The sequence below is a fragment of the Crocodylus porosus genome, unplaced genomic scaffold (assembly GCF_001723895.1).
Source record: "Crocodylus porosus isolate Cpor-Errol unplaced genomic scaffold, CroPor_comp1, whole genome shotgun sequence".
In the NCBI taxonomy this organism is placed as follows: Eukaryota; Metazoa; Chordata; order Crocodylia; family Crocodylidae; genus Crocodylus; species Crocodylus porosus.
This window is the reverse complement of record NW_017728917.1, coordinates 20908879-20919123: the sequence shown is the minus strand read 5'-3', so window position 1 is coordinate 20919123 and position 10245 is coordinate 20908879. Positions and strand designations below refer to the sequence as shown.

The 10245-nt window shown below is 35.4% G+C and overlaps 1 protein-coding gene across 1 annotated transcript; it reads right to left on the bottom strand.

The window, feature by feature from the left end:
- Positions 1-6169: 6169 nt before the first annotated feature.
- Positions 6170-8791, bottom strand: HESX1 (HESX homeobox 1). The gene is made up of 4 exons (XM_019537105.1): positions 8258-8791; positions 7838-8043; positions 7414-7515; positions 6170-6443 (listed from the first exon to the last, which is right to left on the bottom strand). Exons 1-4 carry the CDS (start codon positions 8448-8450, stop codon positions 6345-6347), a joined length of 600 nt encoding a protein of 199 aa, XP_019392650.1. The 5' UTR covers positions 8451-8791; the 3' UTR covers positions 6170-6344.
- Between the last annotated feature and the right edge of the window lie 1454 nt (positions 8792-10245).

The window sequence follows — 10245 nt, the reverse complement described above, 5'->3', positions numbered from 1 at the left end:
CCGGTAAATATTTTCTTAGTGTACTGATCGTTTTAATATGTAATTTTTTTATTCATATAGATTTATCTCTGGTGCTTTTTTACTTTGAGTTTCTATAGCAATTAATATGTTGTGTTACACCATACCAATACTGATAAAAAAATAATTCTACTTAAACCCCTGCAGCGAGAAACTATGACACATATGTTGCTTTGGTTGACAAGTGAAAGAATTGGAGGAATGACATTTTTTATTAAGACCCCTCTTCTAGACCTTTGGAATTCACACCTGATCTTGGTTGGACCTAGCATGAATCTGATTATCATTGGGCCATGATACTAAGGATATATATATTGTTGGTGGGTGATCTGGGCATGGTTTTTGGGATAGGATTCTTAACATATTGAGGGATGAGTCAATGAAGTCAACAGAAGACATGGGCCAGTATTTTTAATTCTCTGTTATAACATCTAAAGTCTAATTCAGGAATCCACTCCTAGTTAGGTCTGGGCTTTAGGACATGTTTAGAGTTATGTCTCATTGGAGCCATCACTCCCTGCAAACGAAGTTCAATGGAATGGACTGAAATGCTAACACACAGAGCTGGCCTTAAGGAAAATGCTGCCCTGAGCAAGCATATCTTTGGTGACATCCCCCCACAGCATGGTGGTCTCTGCATCCCTCTGCAGGATTCCTGCCCCTGCCCCTGGACTCATGTGAGGATTTTCCCCCTTGCCCCGGAGTTGCAGATGATGGTGAGGTGCATTTCCCCAGAAGCCATACCTACTCCCCAACAGAGGGGACTTCCTGGAACCACCCAAGTAGCTCAGTAGTGTTCATGGGACCGGCACCTCCAGAGCACTGGCCTGTGCCCCAACACTGCAAAGACTCCTGGGTGGTCTGATTCTGGTTCTACATCTGCGCAGGCCCAGCCCTGCCTCTGCAGCTAGGCTGCACTCAGAGGGACAAGTGGGCAGTGCCCAGCACAGGCTAAGTCTTGCAACACACTGCTCCACCAGCCAAGTTCCCCAGCCCTACCTGGCCAGATGCTGCCTTCAGCACCAGGCTCCCCAACAAACCAGTGGTTATCCTGTGGCTGCACAATTCTGTGGGCAGCAGAAAAGAGCCAGTACCATGTGTGTGGCACAGACACAGTGGCATTGTGGGAAATCACAATCCCTTTCCCCTCCCATCCCCGCAGGGGTTGGTGGGAGGAGGAAGACAGATCAGGGGGATCTGCCTAGGAGAGCAGCACCAGGGAGGAAGAGGATCACAGAATGAGTGGTGCTGGGTGAGCTCCTGGCTCCCACCCCCTGGCCCCAGCTCTGTATAGAAGTCAGCCTAATGCCACCACTGGGCAGGGTAGGGCAGGAATAAAGGGGCTGGCAGCATATGGATGGGAGTGGGGGGTGGGGCACTGCAGTGGCAGACCACTCCCTCACCCACCTCCAGGTCAAAAGCAACTCAACAGAGGGCTCACAGTCCACGCTCCCTGTGCAGTTACACGTGTCGCCAGAGATTGCAGCCAAGCAGCTCCAGATTGTGTGTGTGTGGTGGCCACCCCTGTCACCTATCCTGAAATCCAGCTTTGCTAACACTCAGGAAACTGTTCATCAACATCAGTAATTATCATAGCCTCATTTGCATTTTATATGTGGTAAACCAATGCAGATGTTGTGACTTCACAAGGCCACACAGCAAGCCTAGGACAGCGCCATTAGATTTAAGAAGATCTTAGTTTGCTGGAAGAATATGCAGATGAAATACTTTGCTTTCCTAACAATATCCTGAATGGGTGATATATAAATTAAAGCCTTTGGTATATAAGAATGAAAGGATGTAAAACTGAAAGGGAATCAAATTGTGCATTCTGCGGTAGATGGAATCACCTTTCTAAAAGTTGCAAATGGAGTAATACACCTGAAATAAGTTGTGTCTACCCTGTCCATTTAAAATACTTGGGTTGCCTGAGCCCAGATTTGAGTATGGCACATTGAATTGTTTTATTCACTGCTTTCATAGGTAAGCATTTATTGTCAGTTACCTCTGTATCTGTCTTATGAAGAACAATCCAACACTTTAGGATAAGAATGGAGTTTTTGTCTTAGAATACTTGATAATATGCTGGTCCTAATATAAAGAAATGTTCCATGCCTTGTTAAATGTGGAGACAAATGTGAAGTTGGTAGTCCTTCTGTACTCTTAACGTCTTACTGTGCTCCATCTTCTAATACTCTGTGAACAATGAGCAGTCCAGATAACATGCCAAGAGGAAGCCAAGAATGTTGCAATGGGCAAAAATCTGATAATACTGTTACACTAAAGAAACATTCTTTATGTGTCACTGACATAAATACTACTACTAATAATACTGACATAAATACTAATTAAGACATCCTGCTGTTAATGTTCACTAATTGCGAGGGCCACCAGAGTTGGAGCTATTATTATTCTCCTATTATATTCTAGTCCTCCTTTGTAAATTGCTTTATCAGTTTACCATTACTAGAGACAAATTCCATCATGAAAGACATTAACCTTATTGAAATGTTTGTCAGATAATAGAGTTTCTTAGGCATTAACGTGACTGGGTTAGATAATACTGTAGATAAATTAGATAATTCTTAGGCATTAACCTGACTGGGTCAGATAATAGAGTTTCTTAGGCATTAACCTGACCAGACTAATCTGTTGCTGCTGGAAACCTTGTTTCCAGCATTAAGTTAGACAGTAGCTTCAAATTACCTGTACTGAGCACCTATGGTACAGATCATGTTTTGAGGGAGAGAAAACGTTCCCAACATTCCCAATACCATCCTCACCTTCAGTACAGGCCAGATCAGGTATTCAGGTTTCTCATTCTCTCTGTCTAATACAAATGTTGATATTTTTCTGCTAGTTTATGAATATACATGGAGTTTGAGTTCAGCCATTTTTTTTTTTACAGTTTACACTGCTTACATTATACCTTTGGATTGCTGTATTAATAAATATAATTGTTTTATACCTTTTTGAATTTGAGCATTATACATTTCAGACAAATATTTTGATGTTAACAGTTTAATTACATCAGTAGAGTATTCTATATTATATTTCCCTAATTGAATTCTGAACATTTGGAAGATTAGGCTAAAAGTTGACTCAGAGATATTTAATATAATACTACTTACATTCAATGTAAAGTATGAATTGTTAACTTTGCTAACCTTAATTTTATACTTAAGTTACACAATATTTCCAGAATAAAAGCAGTACTTACTAAAGTTAAGGTCTATTTTTTTGTTAAATCCATAAGAACTATATGTTATTAATTAATTAAGCTCTATATTCACATAAATAAAGCACCAAAGAAGTTGCAATAAGCTACAATGTAGCTTGGAAGGCTTATTTAATATTACTTTACAACAATTATTTTCGGAAAAGTTTTCTCTCTTAAACCTCTACAATATAGCAGCAGATGTCTTACATTTGATATTTGGGAATATAATTAATTCCTCCCATAACCTCTACAGACTTTGTAAATGCTAGGCAATATAAGAACATTTTTTCATCAGCCAAAAGAAGCATTCAAATAGAATTTTCTTTCCATTCTGCAGACTAGCAAACAACTGGAGTAGAAGCAATAAGGAAGTTTGAACAATCCCCATTTTCACTTTATCCATAAATCTACTAGTCAACTGGGTTTAGTAAAATTTGAAACTAGCAGGATTTCCAACTAACTCTATTTGAAAGTTCATTTCAGTGGGACTTTAAATCTGCTTTCTTCAGAAGAAAAAGCCAGGGCTTTAATATATAACGCCTATCTCTTTCAAGAATATAATCTCATTGAAAACAATATTCCTTGGAAAGTTATATGTCTGCTTAGTCCTCTTTATATTATTTACTTATTAGGCAAGGGAAGTGAAAAAATAGTACATTTAACTGTTTTTCCACTACTGGAAGATTTAGGAAACTCCAGGTTGTTCTTGTTCTCATTTTCTCTCTCTCTCTCCTACCTCTCTTATTTACAACTAAGCTATATTATTGATGGGCTAAATTCCTAGGGGATTATTAAAATATCTGACTCCATAGCAATTAAATATTTGAGATAGCAATTAATGCTAGAAGGAAATAAAATTGCTCTCTAACTTGGTGGTTAAGGTACACACCTGGCAGTTCCGGATTTAAATCCCTGCTCCAATTATATTTATTTTTCTTGGTGGTTAGGACATATAACTAGCAGACCTGATTTCAAATCCCTGCTCTATTTAATATACATATTTATTTTACAAAGTGTAAAGCTTCAGTGAAAGAGATCCACCACAAACTATATAGCTCAGTGGTTAGCCATTCTCCTGAGGTAGAAGGATTTGGGTCAAACTTCCATTCTGAATCAGCCAAAGAGGAGATTTGATCTGAGTCTTCAAACTTCTGGGCGATTAGTGTAAGTTTAAGTTACTAGTGTGTACTAGCACTCCTGGTTTACTGAATATAGCCCTTTGCTTTTGTTAAAAAAAAAAAAACAAACCCTAAAAGTAAAACAAGACTATTAATTTTATGGGTCAAACACAATGTTTCTATTCGCAAATATTCTGAAAAAATCTCACTTTAATGTTAAATTAAAGCATTTTTTATTTAGTTACCACCAAACTGGAAAAAAAAGTATTTGCATAGTCTACAGTAAAATCTGGTTAATTCATTATTCCACAGGGTTTGGTTTGATGGCTAATTATCAATGAATGACTAGTTCTTAGGACTATTCATTTTCAGCTTTGTGTGAGGTGTATTTTACAAGTCATACTAATACAAAGTTAAGAATGACTTTGACATATTATAATACACAAGTAAACCATACAAAAATAGCAATGAACTACAAAAATTTTATGAACTCTGGCTTGCTATGAGACCTGTATCATTACATAAACTAACACCTAACAGGCAACTTCTTACTACCAAGATTCAGAGTGCGTGTACAAAAGAATTATGTGATTGTGGGAAAAAATAAATAGTCAAAAGATTTTTGTTTTGCATTCTTACATGTACACATCACCAAAATGGAAGATAATTCTGCAAAAAAGATTTGTTGATCATCTATGTCTGGTTGAACCAAGAAAAACTAAAGAGCATCCAATGCTTTGTAAGTATCAGCTGGCTTGACAGTTCACTATGTTTTCAGTTGACCTATAATCATGACCAAATTCCACTGTGATTTAGTATGTGTGTACATTTGGGAATGACTAATTATGCTTTAATAGATTATGGATTAGGCAAAAGTATTCTGTGTATAAAAATCAATGTGCTCAACTTCTTAGCTGGATAGGGATATATTTAAGCATGTGCATAGTTACTTCCCTAGGTGAGGGTGATGGGAAATAAATTAAGTTTCATTAGTAGGTTCCATGCCTTTTTTCAGATTTGTTCAGTGACAAATACCAAGATCCCTGTTTTTCGTGCATCATCTGATAATTCTTTACCACTTATAGAAAATGTATCACCCTGTTATGAGTTATATAAAAAATAAATAAATGATACAAGATAATAATTCTAAATTGGTCTGTTCTGAGGTCACTCAGCAGCTCCCAGGCTGAAGAATTCACAGGGACAAAAACATTGGGGAAGCACTGGGATCAAAGTTAATTAAGAATTAACTAGGCAAACATTAGCTATATGTACAAGAATAATAATATGAACGTTACAAAAAATTATGATATTTTAAACTTATTTTTAGACTGGTCAATTGTTTAGCTAAAATACAAATGATCACATCCTTACTGCTAAATGTCTTGCTTGTCACTCATAAATAGTCCACAGGTACCTGTAAAATCAGCGGGGGGGGGAAATGTAATTAAATTTCAGTAATATATATAATCAAAATTTGCTATAACAGCAGTAATGTTTTGCATAATTATTTTTTAAAGCAAACCTTTACCTTTCAAAGTAAGCAGTGTTTTTTTAAATAAAATAAGCCACTTACATTCTTCTTGTATTCCTGCTGATTTTTCCTAAATCAGCAACCTCAAAGGACCAAATCCTCAGCTGGTTTAAAGTGATACAAGTCCACTGTCTTGAATCAAGCTAGACTGATTTATATCATGTGAAGAAGTATTGCAGCAACCTTCTTTGTAAAGCAAAAATATCTCTTTTTTTCTGAAAATATTTATTAAAATATAAAGCATTTTTTACAAAAAGTGCAGTTGTAATTTGAATCATCTAATAGTAAAGTATTTACAGTTTATTTGAATGAAAATCCTGATGACCTTTCAAAACCAGATGTAAAGTTCCAAAGTAAAAATACTACATCATCAGTATTTAATACAAATTATGAATAGCAAGTAACAACTCATGTTTTACCAAAGTAGCATAATGGTGAACCATCTGGCTTCTTCCTATTCTAGTAGGTTGGATGTGAAAGTGTTTTTTACCATTAGAAACTGAGATTCTCTGTGGGATCTTTTCAGCTTTGCACGACGATTCTGGAACCAAATCTGAAATTTAAATAAAAGGAATACTTATTTGAAATTGATAGATTTTCCTTTAATATTTTAAATGAAATATGTGGAATAAATCTAAAAAATAATTTAAAAATTCTGACAGCTTAGAAGACAAACACAAATTTCAAAGCAGCAAATGCAGGTATATACTGGTAGTAATCTGTAGTCATTTTAATGATGTTAGCCAAACAAAATTAAAGATAAATAAACCGTTTTATTCCATATTGCAAAACTGAAGATACTGAGCAATCTGAACTAAGTTGTCACTGGGAGTCTAGGGTACACAATGCCTCAAAATACTTAGTTGCAGTATTAACCTGTTACAGTCTGATCCAGTTCCTGTGCAAGTAAATAAAAAACCTTCCATTGACTTCAGAGAAAGTACAAAAGACCAATCCACAGCATGCTGAAGTCAACAGGATGAATTCTATTGACTTTGGGCTCTTAAAATACCCATGTACACTGGGCTCTCAACCAAATAATACATAAGTTCAAATGTGATTTAAATTTGTTTTCAACCTACCTTATTGAGCAAAATCTCTTGAATAGTATCAGTATGCTTGCTTGGATTTATTTGTATTAGCTTCAAATAAATGCAAGCAATTTAATTTTCAAATTTGGTTCCAAACCCACTACTGACATGGTTTATAACAACTTAAAAAGAGTTTCAAACTTGAAACACTACAAGGAATGCTTTATGGTAGATGGAAGGATAATGACACTAAAATGTAACAATAAATGTATCACTAAATGTCAAATCAATACTAAGAGGCGGGAGGGGGAATTTCCTTGACTTTTCTGCTACAAATCACTGCAAGCATAATGAGTATTTAAAAAGTACTAATTCGTTAAGATACATAAGAGTCACTGAAACTCAGATTTTTGCTGCTATCATTTACCTAATAAATTAGAAGATAGTATCCATGTGATAACAGAAATATTCTGATTTTTTTCCCCAAGTTACCTGGATTCTGTCTTCATCTAAATCTAGTTTGTGAGCTAGTTCTTCTCTGACATCAATGCCAGGATAGGAGTTCACTCTAAAAACACTTTCCAACACTTCAATCTGAGGAGAATAAACAAACAATGCATTAAAAGCAATTTTGAACTTTATGCTATATAACAACAATTTTACAGTAAAAGAATTTCCAAACAAACTTTTGTACAAATTCTAAAATTACACACCAGTGAGAGTCAGCTCAAATAAGTGATGGTACTTTGGATTTACACCAGCCCTTAATTACACACACATCTTGCTACTATTCATACAGTGGGATACAATATTTTATTAAGCAGTCATTACAGGCTTCCTACTAATTATTGTGTTTTACTATGAACATAGGAAAATACATAGTATTGTATTTATAAACAGGTAATTGAAACCCTACCTGACTTCTAGTGAAAGCAGTTCTTGGTCTCCTGCCCCTGTACCAGCTCAGTTCTCTTTTATAAGACACCTTTTCAGTAATTGAGAAATATTTTTCACATTTCAAAACTCTTTCCTCCTGCATTAGGTAATTGTTAGCATGCAGTAATGGCCTTTCACAGGAAATGGCAGAGAGCTGCAGTTGTGGGTTACCATCTTCTCCTAAAACTAGAAAAAAAATAGAATTTAAAATTAACAGCTCTGTATTTGACATAGTTTTCAATTAAATATTTGTATTAAAATGTAATCCTGTAACAAAATAAACAGTACTTGAATGTTTCATGGATATGTCTAAATGTACTTAAATACTTATGGAAATACATGTTCAATAATACATACATTTGACCATGTTGCAAATATGAAATTGAAGCTACTGGCTTACCTAAGTTGTTGCACGTATCTATCCATGGTCTCTGAGATTTTGCAGCTAGAATGCCTTCATCTTTCTGCTCTAATCCCAAGATACTTTCAATGGAAAATGAGGAATGTGTGGCTTTATTTTCCATGGAACCAGATGCTTTCTGGCAATTCTGAGATGCTGCTGTATTGGCAGAAAGTAATGGTGTACTTGCCATTCTTTCACCTTCAGTATATGTGGTGCACAAACTGTACTTGCATTTCCTTGCATTTTCTCCTTATAACTGTGTTGACAAGGGGGTTGGACTTGCTATGTCATTAATTAAAATCTTTTATTAGAAAGTTTTAGCATGTCAATGAAAACTCTCCCACCAAGAGGCAGGAGGAGTTAATTGTTTATTTGTTTGCAAGTAATTAGCAACTACTGGCGACACTAGGGGGCCACCAGGAGGGACAAAAAAGTGTTATCTCTTCTAACCAGAACATCGACTTAACTTTCTCAAAAGAAGCTATGCACAAATATAGTTGCTTCCCTTTTATTTGAAATCATTAATGTATAAAATCATTTTTTTCTTGAACTTTATACTCTAATGGACTCCACTTACCTAAACATAGCAGTATGATAGGAAACCAGTCAAGTAATAACTAATCTCATTTAAGTGAATTTTCTTCCAAGGAAATTTAAAAAATAATCTCTTAATGCTATTAGGGTAATCCTGATGAAAATGCCTCTGTTTTTTCATATGCATATGTAATGGTGAACGTGGTCAATAAAATAACAATAGTGTTTGGCATAAGGCACACTACAGTGGGTTGGCAATGTTGTCAAAGCTCAGTGTAATTGCTTTCCAAGTGCCTGGATTAGTTAACAGGAACAGTTGCACAAAGTATTTAAAATAAATAATTCACAAATTCATTTGCTTCATTTTTGTATTAAAATAATGTTGATATTGCTTTCTTGCAAGATGGTATACATGAAAACTTCTTACCAGCTTTTTAAATACTTGTAAAAACTTTTTTAAATTAATGGAGTCAATGTGTCCTAATTTGTAGCTTAAAAAAAGTGAGAGCATATTTTGCTACCAGCTGTTCATCATAATCTCCTGTTTGTTTGTTTTAAACCAAAGGGAGCTTATTCCAATCAGCACTGCTAGTATTTTAAATAACCAAAGAGAGAGAGAGAGAGAGAAGCTCAAGCCACTGTTTCATAGTCCATAAGGGTTTGAAGCTGGATTCGTGAATCAGCCCATTATAAGGAATTGCGTCTTGTATAAAATTCAAATCTGGATTCATGTTCATATTCCAAACACCCTCAGCATGCAGAAGTGTTTGGATCTAGCTTCTAGTACAAGACTATCTTTATGCATAATATATTTTTCCAGTCGCTTTTCATTGTAAAGCCAACTTTTAAATTAAGTCCTGATGTATGCTGCAATGGAATGGATAGCTCATTATACAGACCTGTGTGCTTTCAAGGGCAGAATCTGGCCCACCTGTTGGTATTTTTCTCTGCTCTGCTGATTTCTTCTACCACTATAAAATTTGATATATGAAGTTTTGGATTAATTCTGCTTAAATAAAATTCCCACTACGCACAAAACATGCAACAACTACTCTGATGCAGTTAGAAACATGGAAATCCTGAGAAATTAAAGATCTATGTGCATTAAAAACTTAGTTAAAATGTCATATAAAAACAGAATTTCAGTACTGACTTGAGAGATGGTTTTACAAACATGAATTGTAAAAGTTAAAAACTGATAGTTGCATTTATTTAAAAAAAAAAATCAAATAATTAAATCTTAGTCCTTTAGAGGCTACTTGAGGAGCAATATCCAGAAAGATGGCAATCAGTGGTTATAAGCCAAGTACTGAATTAGCAGTTTCTAGACGCAGTTTCTTCACCAACATAACCATTTAATGATACACATAATATTTGTTTATTTCAGACCTAGGTATGACCGTAAACTGCATCTGACTGGAGTGCCTGGTGGCAATGTGGTAGGGCTATTT